The 25,905-nt window shown below is 44.4% G+C and overlaps 1 protein-coding gene across 3 annotated transcripts in view; it reads right to left on the bottom strand.

The window, feature by feature from the left end:
* The window catches only part of NTPCR (nucleoside-triphosphatase, cancer-related), a 38,344-nt gene extending 35,594 nt beyond the window's left edge, over positions 1 to 2,750 (bottom strand). For 2 of the 3 annotated variants that reach the window (XM_027530533.1, XM_027530536.1), the window contains exon 1: positions 2,562 to 2,750. In XM_027530533.1, the coding sequence (XP_027386334.1) occupies positions 2,562 to 2,595 (34 nt within the window). In that variant the 5' untranslated portion in view covers positions 2,596 to 2,750. Of the gene's footprint in view, positions 1 to 2,390; positions 2,448 to 2,561 lie in introns of all 3 variants that reach the window. The other variant, XM_027530535.1, reaches the window with a different exon arrangement.
* Positions 2,751 to 25,905: the final 23,155 nt, after the last annotated feature.

Genomic DNA, 25,905 nt, shown 5'->3' with positions numbered 1-25,905 from the left:
TACACTGGCTAAGAAGTGACCTGTAGGAAGGAAACCCCAAAATCAAAGGCCCACACCACATTCACAAAGAACAGGTTGGAAAGCCCCAGAATTATTTTGGTTCTGGTTCTCCTATAAAGTGGACCGTGAAATAAAGACTCACGTGCAGGCTGTTTAATTTGGGAAGCAACCCCCGAAGACAACACACTGGTGGGGAGGTGACTGCATTATCAAACAAGTTATCAGTGGGTAGTCTAATCCCACTGAGAAACCCTAGGAGACAGCTTTAGATTCAGAGTTCTCTTGTGTGATGAGTGAGGAAGGAGTTTACCCACCAACTTCCAACTGTCAAGAGTCAAGGCTGCTTCAGGGGGCAGGAACTCCCTGGCCCTTCAGGCCTGCCCCATGTGCAGGCAGAGGTGCAGGCAGGGGTCAGAGAAAGCCCTCGAGGATAGGTCACAGGCTGTACAGCTGGAAGTTGGGGAAAAATTGCTAAGTGTGAAGGACACGAGTGGGGCCCTGAGAGTGTATATGAGTATCTTTGAGAAGATACTTGATGTCTGAACATGTAGAGATTCAGACAGCAGGCACAGTTTGGGATTGGGTTAGTGATAGAAAGATACTAAGTCAATGAAAAAACATTAGAAAACTCCCAAGAGTTGCCGGGGGGGGGGGGGGGGGGGGGGGGGGGGGGAATGTTGTGCATAAAGGGAAAATACATTATACTCTTGGCTCCATGGCTCTTCTGTGGTTTACTTTTATAGTCAAAATACCATCAACACTGACCAATGAGCTAATTAAAATTATAGTATAACTGCTTTGGGAAAACTGGGAGGAAGAGAAAGTTAGTGGGTTTAAGGCCAGGCTTAAGAAAGCTACACTGTAGCACTGAGTCTTTCAATCATGTGTATACATATAAAGCTTTTATAAAGAAGGAAATAGAAAGAAGAACCAGTATTGGCCTGGCTGGCCTCTGTCCTTACCCACCTCCAGGACTCAGGCAAGTACAATCATAAAAATAAGCCACCTCTGTTATGAAACACATAGATGTCTTGGGGCCAGGCTGCTGAGAAAACTTTCAAATAAAGTTTCAAATAAAGGATGACAAATCAACTTTTAGAAGACATTCTTTTACAATATTAAGGAGTACCTCTGGATATTAGAAATTTCTCAAAACACCTTCCACCTCATCACTCCCCCATTGCCCTATAAATATAAAACTCCAGAATCTGCAACATTAAGTTAGCCTTTGGTCCTAAAAGCTAAAGATGCTTATTAAAAAAAAGTGAAAGAGAATTTCAGGCTGGGGTTACAATGGTTGATTATCTGAATGCACAGCTAATCTGAAACTGCAAAGAAGCTAAAGAATCACTTTCTGTACTCAAAACCCATCTTTTTTTGTTGCTGTTCTCCATTAATCTATATAATGCTGTCTTAATCTGATGCTGCCACAACCTTCCTGTCTCTTCTTTTAGTAATGCCTTATCTATGTGCAGCATCTTGGCTTAAGAGGCATCTATCTGTTCCACCAGTCTCATTTAAACGCACACTGAAGTGAAGTGAAGTCGCTCAGTCGTGTCCAACTCTTTACGACCCCATGGACAGTAGCCTAACAGGCTCCGCCGTCCATATAATTTTCCAGGCAAGAATACTGCTTGGAGTGGGCTGCCATTTCCTTCTCCAGGGGATCTTCCCAACCCAGGGATCGAACCCGGGTCTCCAGCATTGCAGATAGACGCTTTTACCGTCTGAGCCACTAGGGAAGCTACTTCCTTTCCAAGATGAGACCTTCACAGCCTAAGGTTGGAGGGATTTGCATTAGAAGGGACAGGCACCAAGGTAGGGTCTGGGTGGGGGTGCCCAGTACCCAGCCCCCCTGTGTTGGGGTACCAAGGCTCTCAACCTGCGACCTCACTCATGCAGGAAATTGGGGTGGGGGGCGCTGTCAGTGAAGGTGGATAGGGAACACGGTTGCACTATCCTGCAACTGGAATTCCGCTCTTTCATGATAAATGCAGGCGCGTGTGATTATCGACAGAAATCAGACACCTTCGGTGGTGGCAGAGATCCTGAAATATGGCCTGTGCACATCACAACTTCAAAATGTTAGTCGCTCAGACCTGTCCAACTCTTTGCGACCCCACAGACTGTAGCCCACCAGGCTCCTCCGTCCATGGGATTCTCCCGGCAAAAATACTGGAATGGGTTGCCACGCCTTCCTCCAGGGATCTTCCCCACCCAGGGATCGAACCCGGGTCTCCCGCATGGCAGGGGAATTCTTTACCGTCTGAGCTACCAGGAGTAGTAGTACTACTGCCTTTGATCCTACTTAACACCTTAATACGAAAGTCCAGGTGCCACCCCATCACAAGCTGGTCTCGCCCTCCTGAAGTTCGCTTCATTTCATTTACCTTATGGACTCAATCACATTTTCCGGGAAAGGAAACGCAGGCTTCTGACCACCAAGCCTGTAATTTAACACCCGGAATTTCAGAGGCGGAGAGCACCGGCTGCCGCAACCCCACGCGCCCCCCACGCCCACCCCTCGGCCTCGTGGAGGGTGCGGACACGGGCAAGAATACCTGGGGGCCCAGTCAGGAACACGTGCCGGGCCATACGGGTAGGCTCGGGTCGGGGTCACGGCCCGGGTAGGGGTGGGGTCGAAGTCGCCGAGCCGGGTACCAGGGAGAGGTCGCGACCCAGGGTCCGTCCCCCAGGGCCGCAGTCCCCTCCTCCACCGGCCGGAAGCAACGAGCCGTAAGGCCGCGCATGCGCCCTCTGCGCTCAGCGTCGGTGTGCGCTTCCGCCCTCCGCGCCGGTCTGCGCTTGCGCCCTCCACTCTCAGTCCTGTTCCTCGCCGAGACCACCGTTCAGAGACGCAAGGGTGATTAGTATGGTCTTCCCTGGGTTTGTGTGCTACAGCCTCCGTATTGGTCTTAGGTAGGGTGTTTGTGAGGAGGTGTGCTTAAAAGCCTTTTACTAAGCCAGTGCTGCTCAGGTGAGCGCCGTTTACGAAGCTCTGGGACCGAACCTGGGAGCTGAAATTTCCCCAGGCTGCGGGGAGAGGCCTCCTGAAGGAAGTTTGGGTCCTAGAAGCCCTCCCAAAAGAAGGAGGATTTGCTTCCAATTGGAACGACTTACCCCGTGTTGTCAGCCACTGCTGCAGTGTGGTATTACTTGGTTAAAAAGTGCTTCATGCGTGGGCTCCAACTCCCAAGATTCGGAGTGATTGATCTTGGGCGAGCCCTGAGCATCAGGATCTTTTTGATATTGTTGAAACTCCCCGGCAGTTTCTATAGTCCGGTCTTCAACCGTGCACCCGAAGACCAATTTCCCCCTCTTGTCACCGTCTCATAAATGTAAACCAACGCGAGACCCAGCTGGAGGGTCTTCCTGTGCAAAGCATTAAGTGGTTTTTTTCCCATCTGTTAACCTCTTGAGGTGTTTGATCCTGAGAAACGAAATGGCGGTGGCCTTGAGCCAGAGTTACCTGTAAGCCCTTTCAGTGCAATATATGTACAGTTTGTCTCGTGATCGATCATCCTCCATCCTGTCTGGGAAAGCAGTTTCACTGAGTGCTCATTTTAATTGTGTGGGCACACACAGGACTTCCCAGAGCTCCCCTTAGCCTGGTTATTCATCAGTCAGATGACCTCCATTTCTTACTGTTTTTCTTGCCTGGAGAATCCCAGGGACGGAGGAGCCTGGTGGACTGCCGTCTATGGGGTTGCACAGAGTCAGATTTGACTGAAGCGACTTAGCAGCAGCAGCAGCAGCAAAAGTCAGATTTGTTCAGTTATCTATCACCATTACTTCTGCGACATTTATAACGCTGCATCACTGGTAAGGTAGAGCCTTCCACCCAGATTTCTTTCACCTCCATTGCAAACTGGAGTCAAGAGCAGCTAATATAATCAAGTAAGCCCACAGAGTAGTTTCCAAAAGAAAGAAATATGTACACTGTCGTATGTATGATCTTCTTTTTATAAAAACAATTATTTTAAAGTGCTAATTATGTAGGATTTCCATCACTGAAGCAGTTTGTGTTTGAAAGGTTCACCAGGAGATGGATTATTATATTTTGAAATTATGCCTGTAATTCTGGTAGCCACCAGCAGACCTCAGTTTAGGCAGACTCTAGATGTAGAGGACTGATACTTCAGAACAAAAGAAAATTCTTCCGAAGTTGGATGTTCTTATTCCATCAAATCTATTTGTTTGGGCAGTTCACATGGATATCTTCACTTTATAATAATTGATCTAAGTCTTTGATTTGTACAGTTTCCTTTGTGGATTACACATCAATCACAACCAATGAAATACCTTATCTCAGAGATTAAGAACAAATAGGCAAACATGATTAGTCACCCATTTTTAAATAAATAGATTATTAAACTACCGTGCTGAATCTAACTTTTGCTTACTATCCAACCAGGGTATAATTACCTGAGGAACAGGTGATTCCAGTTCTTTCTTCCTGCAGGACCTGGGTGCAGGCTCGCTTTTGATAGAACACAGTACAGCTGTTTATTAAAGCAGTTCGTAAGCATACGTCTGAAGTCTACAGTTCCAGAGACTGTTTTCTCTACTGCTGCATCCAAGCACCTAAAACAGTTCCTGGCACACAGTAAGGGATGTACATGCTATGCGCTCTGTGCTATCTGCGGTGTATAAAGACATGATTAAGAAGAGCTCCTTTAGATTCTTGCCTTTTGAGGAATTTTTAATTGGTTGGCTAGAGAAGACCCTCCAGAGAAGGCAATGGGAACCCCCTCCAGTACTCTGCCTGGCAAATCCCATGGGCGGAGGAGCCTGGTAGGCTGCAGTCCATGGGGTCACTAGGAGTCGGACACGACTGAGCGACTTCACTTTCACTTTTCACTCTCATGCATTGGAGAAGGAAATGGCAACCCACTCCAGTGTTCTTGCCTGGAGAATCCCAGGGATGGGGGAGCCAGGTGGGCTGCCGTCTCTGGGGTCGCACAGAGTTGGGCACGACTGAAGTGACTTAGCAGCAGCGGAGACCTCGGGCTGTCACAATCATGAGGGTGCTGTAACGGAGGCTGAGTGAGCACTGATGAGGGTCCAGGAGGATGAGAAGAGCCTTCCCAGTCCAGTGACTGTGAGCCTGCTTGGAGGATGAGTGAGAGGCAACTGCAGAGAGCAAAAGGGGACACCTCTTAGGTCCCCTATCCCTTTGTGCCTCTGCTCCAGTCACCACTATAGTGGGTGGCTGTCCTCAATCTGGAGTGGCAGGGAGTGAGGTGGTTAGAAGGAGACAAAGGTCAAATAAAAGCCATGTGTTTCTGTGTGACCAACCCAGCTTGAGTCATGTGATTTTTGGAGCCAGTCACTGAGCCAGGGAGATGGAGTGATCTCACTGGTCAGACTTGGTTCAAGTTCTCCCCTGGAGAAAGTGGTGATCTTCCCCTTTCAATGCCAGAGACCAGGCCTGAGGGAGGGACTCTCCCCAAAGGAGAATTTAGGCACTGTTTCCACAGGGGCAAATGAATGCCAGGCTGGCAAAACAGATTCACGTGTCCTTTTCCCCACTTTCATATTTTTACATCTGCAGTAGCCATAGTCTTGGTTCTGTTTTCTTGTACTTAGGACATAATCCAAGTTTAAATTGTGTGTATGTTAAGTCGCTTCAGTTGTGTCCGACTCTTTGTGACCCTATGGACTGTGGACCTCAAGGCAAGAATACTGGAGTGAGTTGCCATGGGAATCTTCCCAACTCAGGGATCGAACCCACGTCTCTTACGTCTCCTACCTTGGCAGGCGAGTTCTTTACCACTAGCACCACCTGGGAAGCCCAGTTTAAATTATGTTAGTACAGGTTTGTTAGGGGAACCACTGACTGAAACCACTCACCTTGGCCAGGCACCACAGTAACCACTTGCGTGGGTTATTTTACAAAAGGAGGTCCTGGTAAAAAAACACAAAACTAACAAGCCACCACCAACCAGAATAATTCAGGAAAGGTCAAAAGGAAACAGGCGATGCCAGTCCGTATAGTCCTCCCAGAATCCTGGCTGGAATGCATCTCGAGCGAGTGATGCTCACGCCACCAGGAGGGACCTTGAGTCAGAATGATTGGCCAGAGACAACCTGGAAACTAATCCTATCACCATAAAACCTGACATGTGAGCCACTTGGCAGAGCGGTTCTCCTGGGTTCCCTTACCCTCCTGCTCTTAACCTTAGTGCCCCCTTCCCAATAAGATTTCTTGCTTTGTTAGCACAAGTGTCTCCTTAGACAATTCATTTCTGAGTGTTTGACAAGAGTGGACTCTTGGGCCCTGGAAGGGATATCTCTTCCTGCAAAAAATATACTCAGGAGTAACTGTTGTATATGTTTGTGTGCACACTTGCACATGCATAGGTTTATAGGTTTGGGGAATATTTGTATACTGAAGCGACTCAGCAGCAGCAGCAGCAGCATCTCGTTTGACCAGTTGCTGTACGTTTGTGGACACCATATCCTTGTATAGGGTTAGGGAAAGTGGAGCTTTGCAGAAGCCCTGGCTCACAGTAGGGGCAATGGGAAAGCTGTGTATATGGCCCAGTTTTCTAACTCTCTGACTATGGTTGGTGTCCCTGGCCCTGGGCTATACTCTTGGCACACCGCTTGGCTGTGCTATGTGCTCTTAAAAAGTGTGGCTATTATGACCCAGCAATCCCACTGCTGGGTTACACACCAAGGAAACCAGAATTGAAAGAGACACATGTACCCCAATGTTCATTGCAGCACTGTTTACAATAGCCAGGACATGGAAGCAACCTAGATGCCCATTGGCAGACAAATGGATAAGAAAGCTGTGGTACATATACACAATGGAACAGTACTCAGCCATTAAGAAGAATGCATTTGAGTCAGTTCTAATGAGGTGGATGAAACTGGAGCCTATTATACAGAGTGAAGTAAGTCAGAAAGAAAAAGACCAATACAGTATACTAACGCATATATATGGAACTTAGAAAGATGGTAATGATGACCCTATATGTGAGACAGCAGAAGAGACACAGACGTAAAGAACAGTCTTTTGGACTCTGGGAGAAGGCGAGGGTGGATGATTTGAGAGGGTAGCATTGAAATATGTATATTATCATATGTGAAGCGGATCACTGTTCCAGGTTTGATGCATGGGACAGGGTGCTCAGGGCTGGTGCACTGGGATGACCCTGGGGGATGGGATGGGGAGGGATGTGGGAGGTGGGGTTCAGGATGGGGACACGTGTGCCTGTGGCTGATTCATGTCGATGAATGGCAAAAACCACTACAATATTGTAATTAGCCTCCAATTAAAATAAATAATTTTTTTTTGAAGTGTGGCTATGATCAGACTGGGCTTCCCTGGTGGCTCAGACAGTAAAGAATCTACCTGCAATGCGGGAGACTTGGGTTTGATCCCTGGGTTGGGAAGATCCCCTGGAGGAGAGCATGGCAACCCATTCCAGTATTCTTGCCTGGAGAGTCCCATGGACAGAGGAGCCTGGGGGGCCGCAGTCTGTGGGGTCGCACAGAGTCGGACGTGACTGAGCACCTGAACACCGCACAGCGTGATGAGAGTGAATGCCGAAAACCAAGTAGAGGACAGTCACGTCAGGGAGGATGGCGAGCCAGCAGAAACGGAGCACTTAGCACCTTCACGGATACTGGGAGTAAACAGGGAAAATCGTGAAGAGTGAACCACCAAGGACAAGCTGAGAGGTCCAGGGAGAAGGAGCAGAGCTTCTGTTTGGCTGTCTCACTCCTCAGGAACGCTAACACTATGTTTTGTTCAGGTTCATTTTCTTTCTTTTCACTGGGATCCCATCAGTGGAGTAGCTGTTGTTTGCAGAATAATATGGCAATTGTTCTGGTTTGAATCGGCCTCTGATGTGCAGGAACCAAAAAAATAAAAAAAAATAAATTGCTGTCTCTAATGAATATTCAACACCTGATATAAATAGAGCTGGTTATTTAATATATTCACCTTCCTCCCCTCTCTCTTCCTTCCTTTCTTTTCTTTCATTCCTTTCTTCCCCACTGTATTGCAGACACTGCACTGTGGTACATAGTAGGGATCAAAGATACATTTGAAATAGCTTAAATATCATATACTAATGCATATATATGGAATCTATAAAGATGATACTGATTAATTTATTTGCAGGGCAGCAATGGAGAAACAGACATAGAGAACAGATTTAGGACATGGGGGGAGGGGAGGAAACAGAGGGTGAGATGTATGGAGAGAGTAACATAGAAACTTACAATACCATATGTAAAATAGATAGCCAATGGGGATTTGCTGTATGACTCAGGGAACTCAAACAGGGGCTCTGTGACAATCTAGAAGGGTGGGATGGGGAGAGAGATGGGAGAGAGGTTTGGGAGGAAGGGACTTGGGTGTACCTATGGCCGATTCTTGTCGATGTTTGACAGAAAACAACAAAATTCTGTAAAGCAACTATCCTTCAATTAAAAAATAAATAAATTTTAAAAAACACTGGTGAGCAGACTTATATACCTAGGTTTAAATTTTTTAAAACATTAAATATCCATGAGCTCTTATTTTTCATTCAACATGAAAATACCATTATCTGAGCTCCTGGAGGAAGAATTCCTTTCTCACCCCTTTAGATTACCTACCTTTTTGAATAGCTATTGACATTGGGAAAGCTGGCATTGCATTCTGGCCTCCAACCTTGTAATATTTAGACATATTTAACAAAAGGTAATAGCTAACATTTACCTATTGTTTACCATGTGCCAAGTTCTCTTCTCAGAGCACTTAAAATTATAGTAACTTCTTTAATCCTCACCAAAACTTCATTTTATCTATGGACAAACCAAAATAGAGAGGGACAAAGGAACTGACCCAAGACCACCGTGCGTATACACACACATGCGTATTCAGGTGTGATTGTGTGCATGTCTGTGTATATATGTATATCTGTGCATGTGTATATATGATTCAAACTCAGGTATTTGGGTGCCAGAGTCTGTCTGATACAGATTTTTAACTTTTGTCCTGAAAATAGCTCATGGGCTCTTAAAGTGAAAAGTTCACATGAGGACTACAAACCTGCTCCGTTGGTTACTCTTCCTTCTAGGAAAACAAGCATCATGTTACAGCAAGTCCCCTACATACGAAGGAGTTCTGTTCCAAGAGCACGTTCATAGGTCCAGTTTATTCCTAAGTCCAACAAAGTTAGCCTAGGTACCCAACTAACACAATCTGCTATATAGCAATGTAGTGTAATAGGTTTATAATACTTTTCACACAAATAATACACAAAGAATAGAGAAAACATTTTAATCTGACAGTACAGTACCTTGAAAAGTACAGCAGAACAGCTGGGCATGTTCCTATCTTTGAAAGTTCCCATCTTGAAGGTTTGTATGTAGGGGACTTGGGGCTTCCCCTGGGGCTCAGTGGTAAAGAATCCGCCTGCCAGTGCAAGAGATATGGACTCAATCCCTGGATTGGGAAAATCCCCTGGAGAAGGAAATGGTAGCTCACTCCAGTATTCTTGCCTGGGAAAGCCCATGGACAGAAGAGCCTGGCGGGCTACAGTCCATAGGGTCAAGAAAGAGTCGAACATGACTTAGTGACTGAACTGCAACATTTATAACATGTAGGGGACTTACTGTACCTAAGAGATCTAAGGTAGTTCTTGAAGGACAGAGAGAATGGACAGCTCTTTCTGATTCTAATTCTCCTCCAGGGCTGTCTAGGATAATAACTCCTATCACATCTGTGTGCGTGGACCAGCTAACTCTGAGATCCCTGGGTCTGTAAATAATGGACTGAGCCAAGAAGGCCCCCATCTCACCCCCAAATCCCACTGGGTGTGAGACTGCAGGTCCTCAGAGAGACACAGCCACTGTCCTCCTGCTGGGCTCAGTCAGACATCCTCTCCTCCCGCCTCAGCCTCTCTCAGCACAGCTACATCAGGTAGTGCCTTTCCTCTGATTAGGTACAAGCTTAACAACATTTATTCAAGTTTCATTGTCTTTCCCTGTAAATAATCTGCAGGGGAAACTAATTGCTTTTTAATTTGGTCGAAATACATCATCCCCAGAATTGTTTGCACCATTATCCCAGGCAAAAGAGGCCGTGGGTGTTAATTAGCCACCTTCATCCTTATGGGAGCCTGGGTCCTCCCTGTCTCCCACGCCCTCTGGTCCATTCCTAGTTAAGGGCATGGTTTCAGCTCCATTTGCCAACAAGTTGATAAAAGGTTTTGCTGGCTGAAAGTTAGAGAAAACTTAAGGAATAATTCATTTTCCTTTCTATTGTGTATTTTCAGTCTTCCTGAGGAAGAATGTCATTGATTCCTTTCCTGGACCAAAGTTCATCATTCTCTCCTAATGCCAATGAGGTCTGAAATCTGGTGGGTTGGATAGGTAAAGCATTAGTCTGTGGCGGGCCAAAAAGTAACTAGGGGCCTTTTTAAGGCAGGTTCTGCTCTCTCCTGTCTCCCTGATCAGAGATCCTGGGTGCTGCATTTCAGTCACCCCAGTGTGAGCACAGATTTTCACAAGGATATGGACACTCAGGGGCTGCCCAAATAGTGCTAGTGGTAAAGAACCTGCCTGCCAATGCAGGAGATATGAGACACGGGTTTGATCACTGCATCAGAAAGATCCACTAGAGGAGGGCATGGCAACCCACTCCAGTATTCTTGCCTGGAGAATCCCATGGACAGAGGAGTCTTGCAGACTACAGTCCATGGGATCACAAAGAGTTGGACACGACTGAAGCCGCTTAGCACATGCTCATGCATAGACATTCAGAACATAATCTACCTGAGGACTTCACCTCCAACCCTTATTTCAGAACAGTGCACCCAGTTGAGTCACAGAGAGTTGAGAAAAGTGACTCAATGCCTGGTCCTGTTCCATGCTCCACAGACTCTTATGTTTGAAGAGTTGAGGGTAGTTGACTCCTGGGAGCCCCTGCCTGGATATAGAAATGATGATGTTGGATAGGAGGACCAGGTCAATCTTGAGCCCTTGTTTAGGGCTCTTGCCTGGTGTGGAGGAGATATTAAATGTTCTCATGTGCCCCAAAGTCTCATATTGTCTCTTCCCCAGGGCCTTTGCACATGCTATTTCTTCTGCTTCAAAGGCTCTCTGTGCTCCCATCTTCCCCTCATTGTGCATCGTGTATGCATGCTCATGCTCAGTCATGTCCAACTCTTTGCAACACTATGGACTGTAGCCCACTGGGCTCTTCTGTCCATGGGATTTTCCAGGCAAGAATACTGGAGTGGGTTGCTATTTTCGCCTATCTTCCTCTAACTCAGCATTCTTGGCTCCCTAGTACATACCAGGTGTCCCTGATAAATGTTCCTTCAGGTTTCTGAACTTGTAGTTTTTTTCAATTCCCATAGTTGTAATTGAATAATGTAGATATTTAAATTTATAAAATTACTTTCTCCTCTGCTAAAATAAAAGCTTTATGAGTGAGGGAACTGGTTCCAGCTTTTTCCACCACTATAACCACAGCATTTAGGTGTTCAGTTATGCTTGCTAAATAAATGAATTTCCAACTCAGTATTTTAAGTGGAACAGTTTTGAAAGATCTTTCTTTTGTTAATAGTTTTATTGCTGTTGTTGTTCTGTCACTCAGTTGTGGGTGACTCTTTTCGACCCCATGGACTGCAGCACTCTGGCTTCCCAGTCCTTCAGTATTTCCCAGAGTTTGCTCAAACTCAAGTCCATTGAATCAGTCATGCCATCCAACCATCTCATCCTCTGTCATCCCTGTCTCCTCCTTCCTTCGATCTTTCCCAGCATGAGAGTCTTTTCCAATGCATCAGCTCCTTGCATCAGATGGCCAAAGTATTTGAGCTTCAGCTTCAGCATCAGTCCTTCCAGTGAATACTCAGGGTTGAGTTCCCTTAGGATGGACTGGTTTGATCTCCTTGCTGTCCAAGGGACTCTCAAGGGTTTCCCCCACCACCGCAGGTCAAAGGCACCAATTCTTTGGCGCTCAGCTGAAGTCTACTATGTGAAAAATGGGAAATAACAAGTGTAGATGAGCATATGGAAAAATGAAAATTCTCGTGTACTGTTTATAGAAACGTAAAATGGCCCAGTTTGCTGTAGAAAACGCTATGGTGGTTCCTCCAAAGCTTAGAATCGCCATATAAACCAATATAGTAATTCCACTTCTGAGTAATTCCCAGAAGAATTGAAAGCAGAGACACAAAGACATATTTGTACACCCATGTTATAGCAGTATTATTTTCAAGAGACAAAGGGTAGAAGTAACCCAAGTGCTCATCAGCAGATGAAAGGATAAACAAAATGTGGTATATCCACACAATGGAATGTTATCTAGCCTTAAAAACAAGGGAATTCTGATCTATGCTACAACATGGATGGACCTTGAGGACTTTATGCTGTGGGAAGTAAGCCAGACACAAGAAGACAATACTGTATGATTCCATATACATATGTATTTATATCACTCCTGAATATTCATTGGAAGGACTAACGCTGAACCTGAGGCTCCAATACTTTGGCCACCTGATGTGAAGAGCCAACAATTGGGAAATGCTGGGATAGACTGAGGCAGGAGAAGAAAGGGGAGACGGAGGATGAGATGGTTGGATGGCATCACAGACTCAATGGACGTGAGTTTGAGTGAACTCCAGGAGACAGTGAAGAGAGAACACTGGCGTGCTGCAGTCCAGGGGGTTGCAAAACGTTGGACATGACTGAGCAACTGAGCAACAACAACCACTTATATGTGAGACACGTAGAATAGTCAAATTCAGAGATGAAAAGTCGAATGGTGGTTGGCAGGGCCTGGAGAGGGGGAGACGGAAGTTATTATTTAATGGTTAGTTTCAGTTTTGCAAGATGAAACAAGCTCTGGAGGTAGATGGTGGTGACAGCTGCACGGCATTGTGAATGTACTTAACACCATGAGTCATACTCTTAGGGTTAAGAGGGTACATTTTATGTTATGAGTATTGTACCATATTACAGTTATACAGTGGAAGTGACTAATAGATTTAACGGGTTAGATCTGATAGAGTGTCTGAAGAACTATGAACAGGGGTTCATGACATTGTACAGAAGGCAGTTATCAAGACCATTCCCAAGAAAAAGAAATGCAAAAAGGCAAAACGGTTGTCTGAGAAAGACTTACAAATTATGAAAAGAAGAAAAGCGAACAGCAAAGGAGAAAAGGAAAGATATATCCATTTGAATGCAGAGTTCCAAAGAAGAGCATGGAGAGATAAGAAAGCTTTCCTCAGTGATCAATGCAAAGAAACAGAAGAAAACAATAGAATGGGAAAGACTAGAGATCTCTTCAAGAAAATTAGAGATACCAAGGGAAATTTTCATGCAAAGATGGGCACAATAAAGGACAGAAATGGTATGTACCTAACAGAAGCAGAAGATATTAAGAAGAGGTGGTAAGAATACACAGAAGAACTGTACAAAAAAGATCTTTATGACCCAGATAATCACCATGGTGACATCCTGGAATGTGAAGTCAAGTGGGCCTTAGGAAGCATCACTACGAACAAAGCTAGTGGAGGTGACAGAATTCCAGTTGAGCTATTTCAAATCCTAAAAGATGATGCTGTGAAAGTGCTGCACTCAATATGCCAGCAAATTTGGAAAACGCAGCAGTGGCCAGAGGACTGGAAAAGGTCAGTTTTCATTCCAATCCCAAAGAAAAGCAATGCCAAAGAATGCTTAAACTACCACACAATTGCACTCATCTCACACTCTAGCAAAGTAATGCTCAAAATTCTCCAAGCCAGGCTTCAACAGTACGTGAACTGTGAACTTCCAGATGTTCAAGCTGGATTTAGAAAAGGTAGAGGAACCACAGATCAAATCGCCAACATCCGTTGGATCATTGGAAAAGCAAGAGAGTTCCAGAAAAATATCTACTTCTGCTTTATTGACTATGAGAAAGACTTTGTGTGTATCACAATAAACTGTGGAAAATTCTGAAAGAGATGGGAATATCAGACCACCTGACCTGCCTATTGAGAAATCTGTATGCAGGCCAAGAAGCAATAGTTAGACTGGACATGAAACAACAGACTAGTTCCAAATCGGGAAAGGAGTACATCAAGGCTGTATATTGTCACACTGCTTATCATCATAGGAAATGCTGGACTGGATGAAGCACAAGCTGGAATCAAGATTTCTGGGAGAAATATCAATACCCTCAGATATGCAGATGACACCACCCTTATGGCAGAAAGGGAAGAACTAAAAAGCCTCTTGAGGAAAATGAAAGAGGAGAGTGAAAAAGTTGGCTTAAAACTCAACCTTTGGAAAACTAAGATCATGGTATCTGGTCCCATCACTTCATACAAATAGATGGGGAAATAGTGGAAACAGTGACAGACTTTATTTTGGGGGGCTCCAAAATCACTGCAGATGGTGACTGCAGCCATGAAATTAAAAGACGTTGCTCCTTGGAAGAAAAATTATGACCAACCTAGACAGCATATTAAAAAGTAGAGACATTACTTGGCCAACAAAGGTCTGTCAAAGCTATGGTTTTTCCAGTAGTCATGTATGGATGTGAGAGTTGGACTATAAAGAAAGCTGAGTGCCAAAGAATTGATGCTTTTGAACTGTGTTGTTGAAGACTCTTCAGAGTCCCTTGGACTGCAAGGAGATCCAATTAGTCCATCATAAAGGAAATCATTCCTGTATATTCATTGGAAGGACTGATGCTGAAGTTGGAACTCCAATGTTTTGGCCACCTGATGCAAAGAACTGACTCATTGGAAAAGACCCTGATACTGGGAAAGATTGAAGGCGGGAGGAGAAGGGGATGACAGGGGATGACAGAGGATTAGATGGTTGGATGGCACCACCGACTCAACAGACATGAGTTTAAGTAAACTCCGGGAGTTGCTGATGGACAGGGAAGCCTGGTGTGCTGCAGTCCATGGGGTCGCAAAGAGTCAGACACAACTGAGTGACTGAACTGAACTGATTGTACCACAATTTAAAACTTTAAAGAATTCAACATACGGAAAGTCAGGCAGAAGAAAAGAGATTAGTAAAGGCTGCAGTGGTCAGAGAAGCAGTTGTGGAGAAGGTGTGTCTTGAGCTGGGCCATAGAAGATGCATGACTTGACTGGGTGAAGATGAGGCGCGGGAGGCGATCAGAAGAGAGACCTTCAGTGGTGCAGAGTGACTCCAACATCCCAGGGTGGATCTCATCTAGCAGGTGGTTTCATTAGAGCTGGAAGCTGGTAAACCAGAGTCTGGTAAGGGCTGGTGAAGGTACTTGGGAGGGGTGCTTCCGGGACTGCTAATTTGGCCCCTCAGGCTGGGTTAGGATAATGAGATACCTGTTCCCTCTCTGTCCCTAGTAAAGAACACCAACTAGATACTTCAGCACTGGTCGCTGGAAGATCCATGATTGTCCCAAGCCCAGACCTGCTCTTTTCTTGCAGCTGCCATAAGTCAGATTCTTTATACATGGCTGACAGATGGTCTTGGAGGACTGCTCTCCCAGGTACGCTGACTGGAGCGGCGAGGACGCAAAGGTGGAAGGGAAAGTGGGAAAGGATAGGGCCAAACGGGGACTTCCCCGGAGATCCAGTGGTTAAGATGTCACCTTCCAATACAGGGGTTGCAGGTTCAATCCCTGGCCAGGGAGCTGAGATCCCACATACCTCATGGCTAAAAAATAAAAACATAAAACAGAAGCAATATTGTAACAATTTAAATAAAGGCTTCTGAAAAAATGACCAACATCATAAAAAAAAAAAAACTTAAAAAAAGAATAGGAGCAAACAGTGTGATGTGCTTGAGCTCAGTGGTGGAAGGAAAATAGGGCTGTGAGAATGTCAAGCCTGCTTCATGTAGTTACATCCAACCCTGGGCACACACAGAGCCCACCATCCCACGCCGGACAAGCCGTCCTACAGACCTGAGGCTTAATAGTGGGGACACTGCCCATCTTTACCCAAGAAGACTTGACATTCCACACCTTAATGAGCAAAACCTGGGCCTTTCAGTCTGGCTTCCTGCCACAGGAGCTCGAATAACAGCTAAGCACGGTCACATTGGATAGAAATAAATATGTGGAACCATGGAAGGAGCATTAAAGTGGGAATTCAAGTGGCTGAGCTGAGAACCAACTTGTTATGTTACCCTAGGCAAGTCGTGCAACTTCTTGGAGCCTCTGTCTACAACCAAAAGAATGAAAATGAAATTCCTGCCCTGCAGGACCCTCAGGTGTGCTGCAAGTATGAAGTGAGATTGTTTATGGAGAGGCTCTTAAACCGTGTAAAGTCTGTCAGCCAGATTACTAGATCCCAGCGCTCCTGTGAGCCTGGAAGGCCAACCTGCCAGCTGTGTAACTGCACCTTCTCTGAGCTCTCGCATTCCTCTTGGAGGCATTTCTTAGACTTGTTTTATACTCCAGGGGTTTTGCTTTTGTCTTCTCTCTTTTTTTTTTTTTCTAAATTTTTATTATGTAAAATTTCAAAGATGTAAAAATGTGGAGAGAATAGAATAATAAGCCCCTTGGACCCAGAACCAGCTTCAGCAATTACCAGCTCACGGCTGACCTTGTTTCATCTGCACTTCCTCATCTCTCCCTTCCTCCTAATCCCGCACTGGGTTTTTTCAAGCAAAATATCTGACATCATATCAGTTCATTGATAACTATTTTAATACACCTTTCTGAAATATTAGGATACTCTAAAAAATGTAACCACAATATATAATATTTATATATTGTAATTAGTTGAAACATCTTGCATCCCTTTAAAGTTTTAAAAAAATATTTATGTATTTCTTTGGCTGTGCCTGGTCTTAGTTGCAGCACCTGGGATCTTCAAGTTTCCTCGAGGCATGTAGGATATTTAGTTGTGGCATGTGAACTCTTCGGCTTCCCTGGTGGCTCAGTGGTAAAGAATCCACGTGCCAATACAGTAGACATGGATTCCATCCCTGGGTCAGGAAGATCCCCTGGAGGAGGAACCGGCAATGTACTCCAGTATTCTTGCCTGGAAAATTCCATGGACAGAGGAACCTGGTGGGTTACAGTGCATGGGGTTGTAAAGAGTCAGACATGACTGCACACATGCCTGAATGCAAACAAACTCTTGGGCGCATCGTGTAGAGTCTAGTTCCCTGATCAGGATCAAACCTGGGCCTCTTGCAATTGGGAACACAGAGTGTCCCACTCGACCAACAAGGACGTCCTGCATTGCTTTCATTTATTCCTTCAACTTAACCTTCCATCTTTCTTTCTCTCCCTCCCTCCCTCCCCACCCCCTCCCAATTTCTTTGATAAAGAAACTGCTGGTCTGTCCTACCTTGTTGTTCAAATCCTACAATCAAGGATTTGCTGAGGTGCCGCCTCCCTGTGGTATCAGTGAGCCTTCCCTTCTGTGACCCGTGTGTCTCCTATTCTGCTATTCCATCAGGAGACCTGATCCAACAGCCCGCCCCTGCATGCCTCTGGATTTGTCCAGATATGTCAGATGTGTAGAGTTCAGTCTTCCTCAAGTAGAGACTTCTCCTCCACTTCTTCCTCATGAAACATAAGAAATATTCGGCTCACTTCCTATGTGCCAAGCACTTGCTAAGCTCTTACATCACTGTTTCTCACAGCAATATTATGAAAAAGCATAGTTCAACTTGACGGTTCACTCTAGCTCCCCAGCACCTAGATCCTTTCCTGTGTTTGGTTCACCTCTTCACATGTGATACCTAGTTTCCAGCTGCCTATGGTCCCATCATTTCATGGGAAATAGATGGGAAACAGTGGAAACAGTGTCAGACTTTATTTTGGGGGGCTCCAAAATCACTGCAGATGGTGACTGCAGCCATGAAATTAAAAGATGCTTACTCCTTGGAAGGAAAGTTATGACCAACCTAGATGGCATATTCAAAAGCAGAGACATTACTTTGCCAACAAAGGTCCGTCTAGTCAAGGCTATGGTTTTTCCAGTGGTCATGTATCAATGTGAGAGTTGGACTGTGAAGAAAGCTGAGTGCTGAAGAATTGATGCTTTTGAACTGTGGTGTTGGAGAAGACCCTTGAGAGTCCCTTGGACTGCAAGGGGATCCAACCAGTCCATTCTGAAGGAGATCTGCTACTGCTAGTCACTTCAGTCGTGTCCAACTCTGTGCGACCCCATAAAGGGCAGCCCACCAGGCTCCCCCGTCCCTGGGATTCTCCAGGCAAGAACACTGGAGTGGGTTGCCATTTCCTTCTCCAATGCATGAAAGTGAAAAGTGAAAGTGAAGTCGCTCAGTCGTGTCGGACCCTCAGCGACCCCATGGACTGCAGCCTTCCAGGCTCCTCCATCCATGGAATTTTCCAGGCAAGAGTACTGGAGTGGGGTGCCATTGAAGGAGATCAGCCCTGGAATTTCTTTGGAAGGACTGATGCTAAAGCTGAAACTCCAGTACTTTGGCCACCTCATGCGAAGAGTTGACTCATTGGAAAAGACTCTGATGCTGGGAGGGATTGGGGGCAGGAGGAAAAGGGGACGACAGAAGATGAGATGGCTGGATGGCATCACCGACTCGATGGACATGAGTCTGAGTGAACTCTGGGAGTTGGTGATGGACAGGGAGGCCTGGCGTGCTGAGATTCACGGGGTCGCAAAGAGTCGGAGAAGACTGAGCGACTGAACTGAACCGATGCAGTTAAGGAAAGGAAAAGCAAGTGACCAGGGCTGCACAAGCAGATATTCCCCTCCTTGGCCTGAATTTGGTACTGCTGGTGCAAAGACACATGGGGTCAGAGGCGTAGTGATTGCAACCTAGGTCCTAGCTGAGGGCTCTGTGTGCTATGCGGCAGCCTCGGGGGCGGGGCCGGCCCTGGGCTCCTCCTTCCTCTGGGTTGTTCCTGGGCTTGCAGAGTCCACCTTGCGGTGAGATCTGCCATCAATACCCGGAGCTCAGGAAGAAGCCGCGTTGCAGACACTGCAGCAGAGAAACAAGGAACCCATTCCTTATAAGATGCATGTGACTCACCCTGACCCAGAGCCCACCCTGCCCAAGGGCATGTTTCAAGTGTGCATTCCAAATTGGGGAAATCACCAAAGGGGGTGTTCAGGACTCACTAAGCCCACTATGAAATGGATTTCTGTCTAGATGCACTCACCTGCCCTACATAAGCCCCCTTCTGACTAGGAAGTGGAGCACAGAGATGTTCTGGCTCCATAAATCCCTTTCAGTGTAGAGCCAGTGTTCTGCAATCCTGGACAAGTCTGATTATTTACCTTTCTTCAATACACAGTCCTTCTGGTAAATGACCACAGGGCCTTTTGGAGGAAGATTTACAGTCTAAACATTTGCTGTGTAGCATCATCCTTCCTCTGGGGGACTTGGCCTCCCTTTCAGGCAAGGGCCTCTGTTGGCTGGGGCCAGGGTGAAGCAAGATGGGGACTCCTGCATAGAATTAAAGGAGGGTGATCTTAACATCCTACAGGGGTGATCCTGCACTTGCATAACACAGGAGGGAGTGCCTCCTCCGACTCTGCACCCTGGGGGTCTTTCTTGCCTCCCGAGAAACCTAGCCCAGAGCTGAGCTTGAAAGACTCAAATCTGGAAACTGGTTGAGAGGCTGTTAACAGTTTATTGTGGTGACTCAGCTCAGACTTCTGTTCAACACATGTCGAGGTTTTCCACTTACACAAAGTAAGACTTTAGGAGGTTCCCAAGTCTTTCACTTCTAGGGGCACCGTGACCATCACCAAAGACACTGCAGTTCAGACTATTCTAATTACTGAATGGTCTGTGTTAAAACAAAAACCACAGGCCCAAAATAGAGCCACTCATACCAGGCCACACCTCCAAATCAGGGTTTAATACAGAACCTAAGTGAAAGTTCAACCTCCCCCAGACACTTAGTCTTAACCAGTGAGGCAGGAATTTTCTGGTCAGTACCAATGAGGTCATCTGTCCCATGGGTTCTTTCAATCCCCCAAGGGAAGATGAGGTAAGCCCCCTGATAAGACCCTTTTGTCCCCAAAGGGAAATGACTTAATCTGAAATAATCCGTTTTTCTGGTTTTGACTTTTTCCTCCTGCCTTTAAAAACCTTTCCCTTCTGTAGCCCCTGGAGCTCCCCTCTGCTTCCTAAATACTATGCTGCCTAGTTTATAAATCATTTAATAAAACCAATTAGATCTTCAAAATTTACTTGGCTGAATTATGCTGTCTCATATCTGGTGACTGTATAGCTTTGGCTCTGCTGTCCTTTACCACATGTCCTCATCTGTGATGCTTCTGCCTAACCCTGACACCTCGGGCCCCAAAATCCCCAGTGAATGCAGGGAGTCCAGTTCAATGACAACATTTCCCACTGTCATTTCTGGCCTAAAGATAATTACACCACTATATTCTAACAATCAAGCATCAGGAAATAGTGACTTTACTAAGTGACTTTACTAAGCTGACTATAGGAAAAGTTCAAAATGCTATAGGTGTCTGGTCTACAAACCATTGCATTTTGTGTAAGTGGAAAGATGAGTCTTTGCTTTGTTGCACACACAACATATTAAGTCTGCAGCCCAGTGGTACTGGCATGTTGACGCTTTACATGAATAGCACTGTCTCTGTCTACAAATATTACTCTGCTTTGCAAGAACTCAGCCCTTCAGAGTAGGCCAGGCCTGTGTAATATAGAAACTTCGATTAAATAGAGCTGGGAGACCAGGAAGGGGCGCTCTCATGCCTTATGCTGATAGCAGAGACCAACAGGAAGGAGAAAGACCCCTCTTCTTTCATGGGAAGGACTCAGCTAATGAGAGACTGTCTCTTAACCAATGATAAGCTGGGAATTCCTTACTCCACTTCCACCTTAACTTCCTTTTCTCCTCTATGAAACAGTGCTCCCCTCCATTTTTGTGGGGGATTTGCATGTGGCTCACTATGACTGCTTCCCAGGTGGTAGTCATAAAGAAGCTGCCTGCCAATGAGGATGCATAAGAGATGGGTCAAGAAGATCCCCTGGAGGAGGGCTTGACAACCCACTCCAGTATTTTCGCCTGGAGAATCCCATGGACAGAGGAGCCTGGTGTTCTAAAGTGCAGAGGGTTGTAGAGTTGGACAAGACTGAAGCGACTTAGCACACACATGTTCACACCATGATTGCAGACCCCCAGGTGCAACTCTTTGCAAATCTCCAAATAAACCCAATTTTGCTAGAGAAATAATGGGCAGTCTCCTTACTTTAGGTCAACTCCTGGCTGGGTTAGGGGACACCAAGTGCCCATGATGGCACCCAGGGGTCATCCCCAGCACACTTTGTCCCAGAACTAGTTGACAAGACAATATAACAATGCTTGGTTGGCTCACACCCTGGGTGGGGAGCCATTCTTATAAACCCAGCCACAAAAGTTAGAGGAAATGAAAAGCAGAGGAAGGAACACACGCTGACCTTGTACAGGGTTCAGAAATTAATAACTATGAGTTTACTTCAAAAAACTTTTCAGAACCCTTTTTATACCTGGGAATATGGCAGAAATCTGCACTTTTGCCCTAACTCTCTGAATTCTTTTTGGACAAAATAACCACTGTCAAATTCACCTTTCCACTTGATAAAGGCTCAGTTCTCTGTACCGGGTTTGATTTGTTCCAATGGTCTGGATTTAAGAGTATCAAAGCATCTATGCAAGTTTATATGGAAATAAATTACTTTTAAGCTACTTGTGAACTTTAAGCCTGGAGTTCTTTTTAGAAAACTGAAGGACTTTGCTAAACTACCTCGTGGTCTCCTATTGTAATTTAAACAAACAAACAAGCTTTTAATTAATGCTTCTCTTGCTTTATTGAAAACATGTTTTGTTAAATTGCAAACTTGGAATGTGCACACTTTGCATGTCTAACTAGGTCTTACAAATAAGTGGTAGTTTAATTCTACAAAGACACTATTATAAGTTGGAAAGAAAATTAATCTTTCTTTTCTTATCTCTTTAAGAGAAGCTATTTTCCTTCTTTTCCTTAATTCATTTCCCTTGAAGTTCTTACACTTGCTTTCGTAATGTCCCAAGTCTTCGGGATTTGGGGAGAAGTTTTAAATTGATAGATAACTTTTACAACACATGTTTTTCTCTAGTTCATTATAGTTTCCACTTTAAAACCAGAAATTTCTGATACATTAATATTTCAGAAATTAGACCAATTATGCATTGGACTCTATGCTTAATGTTCTATGGGCATCTCTTTTAATCTACATAGCCACACTACTGAGATGGACACTTTAAAAAATAAAAGATATACACATTTCTATCTGTCTTACTGAATTGTTGTTGTTTATTTGTTAAATCGTATATGACTCTTTGTGACCTCATAGACTGTATAGCACACCAGGCTCCTCTGTCCTTTACCGTCTCTGGGAGTTTGCTCAAACTCAAGTCTGTTAAGTTGGTGATGCTCTCTAACCACTTCATCCTCTGCTGCCCTCTTCTCCTTTTTGCCTTCAGTCTTTCCCAAAATCAGAGTCTTTTCCACTAAGTTGCCTCTTCGAATCAGATGGCCAAAGTATTGGAGCTTCAGCTTCAGCATCAGTCCTTCCAATGCATATTCAGGGTTGATTCCCTTCAGGATTGACTGGTTTGAGTTCCTTGTACTCTAAGGGGTTTTCAAGAGTCCTCTCCAATGCCACAATTTGAAAGCATCACTTGTGCATCAATTCTTCCAAATCCCCAGGAGATCTTCCTGACCCAGGGATTTAACCCATGTCTCCTGCACTGGCAGGCGGAGTCTTTACTACTGAGCCACCAGGGAAGCCCTATCTTGATGAATGCATGAGAGCATCTTCATCACCTGAGAAAGTTCTCTTGTATCCCATTCCAGACAAGCCCACAGCCATCCACACACCATACACAATACTGATCCGCTTAGAGTTCTTCTGCTCATTGAAAAATTGGTCGATTTTTTTGCTTGAATGTTATCATTGTGAAGTATTTTATATATTTTTTCTTACCTTAAATAGTGGTGGTCCTAAAACCCGAGTTTTGATTAGATGGTTAATGTGCTAAAATACGTGATACTCCTACGTGCTTCTACAGAGAAGGAAACTTTTAGAGAAGGGAGACAAGCGTTAAGCTGTTTTCTTTCTCCTCTGTTGTCCTAAAGCCTTCAAAGTGCTTCACTGTTCTTTTCATGTAATCTAATTCTTTTCAGATATAAACGGGTTACATAGTATAAAGAACTTCATCATCCCTAATTTTTTCAGATATCAATAGCACTACCCCCTAGGGACAAAAAACAAACAACAAAAAAACCATACATACACTGACATTTAGCAAATAGTTCAGTTTTTTCTACTTAGAATGTCATATAGTATATATTTTTGTGTGTATTTGGTTTTATTCACTTATAATATCCATGTTGTTAACTCCACGAATTACAACCTGTATAAACTCCATGTGTGCATATGTGCTAAGTTGCTTCAGTCATGTCTGACTCTTTGCTACCCTATGGACTATAGCCCACCAGGCTCCTCTGTCCATGGGATTCTCCAGGCACGAATACTGGAGTGGGTTGCCATTCCCTCCTAGAGGGGATCTTCCTAACTCAGGTATCAAACTCGCACTTCCTACATCTTCTGTGTTGGGAGGCAGATACTTTACCATTAATACCACCTGGGAAGTCTCATGAACTCTATATAGGACCCTGTATAAATTTAGCTACAAAGCTAGATAAAATGAAAAGAGGAAGAAGGAACACAGGCTGACACTGAACAAGGTATGGAAATAAATAGCTCTATGAATTTATTTTCAGGAGCTCTTCATTTTTTTTAATTGCTAAATAGTGTTCTATTGTTAGTGCATATTGGAGTTTGTTCATCTGTTGATAGATATTTGAATTGTTGACAATTTGAAGTTGCCACCAAGAAAAAAACTGCTATAAATATTTGTGCCCCCATCTTTGTGTGGATATGTATTTTCGTTGCTCTTGGGTAAATATACCTAGGAATTGAATGGCTGGACCGTATGGCAGGTGTATGTTAACTTTATAAGAAACTGCCAATTAACCAATGCAGTTATAAGCTTTTCCATTGCTACTGGAAATATACAAAGTATTTCTAATTGCTCCACCTCCTTGCCAACACTTGGTATTGTTGGGCCTTTAAAAAAATATTATCTGTAAATGAAATATTATGTTTTTAATGTGCATTCCCTGATAATTAATGATGCTCCACATCTTTCACATGCTAACTGGCCATTCACATCTCTTCTTCTGAGAAATGTCTTATTTAATGGTCCCCCTCCACCACCCCCCCACCGGCTTCTTTTAATTGAATTGCTTGTCTTCTTGTAAGTGAATTTTAACACTTCTTTATATATTCTGGACACGAATTTTTTGTCAGATAAATAGTCAGTGTTGGCGCTGGCACTTAGCTGTGTTTGAAATTAAACAAAGCATTAAATATATATTGGAAATGTTGAAGTCATTATCAATTAAACATTTACAGACCAAAGATTATACATTGCTGGTGAGAGGAGTATCAGGCAGCAGTCAGATTTACAATTCAGAGTGCTTCTGTTCTTTCAGTAGACTAGAGGTCACAGGCAGGGCCCACTGCTGCCAAGATAAAAGATGCTGACTCCCACCATGGCTGTATACAAGTTAGATGAGAAAAATTATTATGCGAATACATTCTGATTAAATCTAGAGCAGGGAAGGAAAGCTGCCCCCAGGAGATTAAAGCAAGTGGTTCTGTAGGAACGCATACAAAGAAGTTGTTGTTTAGTCTCTAAGTTGTGTCCGACTCTTTGTGACCCCATGGGCTGTAGCCCATCAGGCTCCTCTGTCCACAGGAGTTCCCAGGCAAGCATACTGGAGTGGGTTGCCACTTCCTCCTTCAGGGGCTCTTCCTGACCCAGGGATTGAACCTCTGTCTTCTGGATCTTCTGCATTGATGGGAGGGTTCTTTATCACTGTGCCACTGGGGAGGTCCTGCCTAAGCACAGAGAAATCAAATGGAAAAAGGTGCAGTGGGATAACCCTGTGTATACACACAACAAGCCTGTGTGTGCACATAACATCCCTGCATACACACGTAACAACCCCACATGTGCGTATAACCAGTGGGAAACCAAGAAGGGGATCATTCAGTAAAAAGTTATAAAATAATAATAAAATGATTTGATCTTAAATGTGGTGGAGAAAAATTTCAAGGTGCAGACACTAACCATTCTTCTGCTCTAGAAGCCATTGAGCAATGATCAGTGCCTTTTAAAGAGAAGGACTGTCTTTTAATTGTTGTTGAAACTCCCCTGGCTGCCTGTAGCTCTCTTGTTTGCACAGAAGACTAAAGACGACCCAGAGGGATGGTATGGGGAGGGAGGAGGGAGGAGGGTTCAGGATGGGGAGCACATGTATACCTGTGATGGATTCATTTTGATATTTGGCAAAACTAATACAATTATGTAAAGTTTAAAAATAAAATAAAATTTTAAAAAAAAACAATAAACATAGTTCTTGGGACATAGTGAACATCAAATGAATATTGGCTATTTTAATTATTGTTTAATTTATCTTACTAATAAAAATGACCATTTTGCTATAAAAAAAAAAAAGAAGACTAAAGAGATTCTTAAGGATGATTTTGACTACACAGATTTATCTCCTCACACTGTGACTTTAAGGGTTAAAGGCTTTCACAAAAGGGTGAAGTTTATTCATTCCTCACAGAATCTCTTGTCCAGGGACTGGGAAGAAGGATCAGCCAGAAAATGGAGGACAGCAAGTATGGGTTTGTTAAACTGATGTAAGGCACTCAAAAGGATGGCCTTTCAAGTAGAAAATAGTTTATTTTCCCCTCCTTTTTATATCTCAGTCAGATCACCTCCCAGTGATTTTTATAAATTATATATTTAATTAAATATCACATTATTACAAATAAAATTTAAAACCTGTGATCATTTTGCAGCATCACACTTTTAGCGACATC

Source organism: Bos indicus x Bos taurus, chromosome 28 (genome assembly GCF_003369695.1).
Source record: "Bos indicus x Bos taurus breed Angus x Brahman F1 hybrid chromosome 28, Bos_hybrid_MaternalHap_v2.0, whole genome shotgun sequence".
In the NCBI taxonomy this organism is placed as follows: Eukaryota; Metazoa; Chordata; class Mammalia; order Artiodactyla; family Bovidae; genus Bos; species Bos indicus x Bos taurus.
This window is presented reverse-complemented; position numbering and strand designations above follow the sequence as displayed.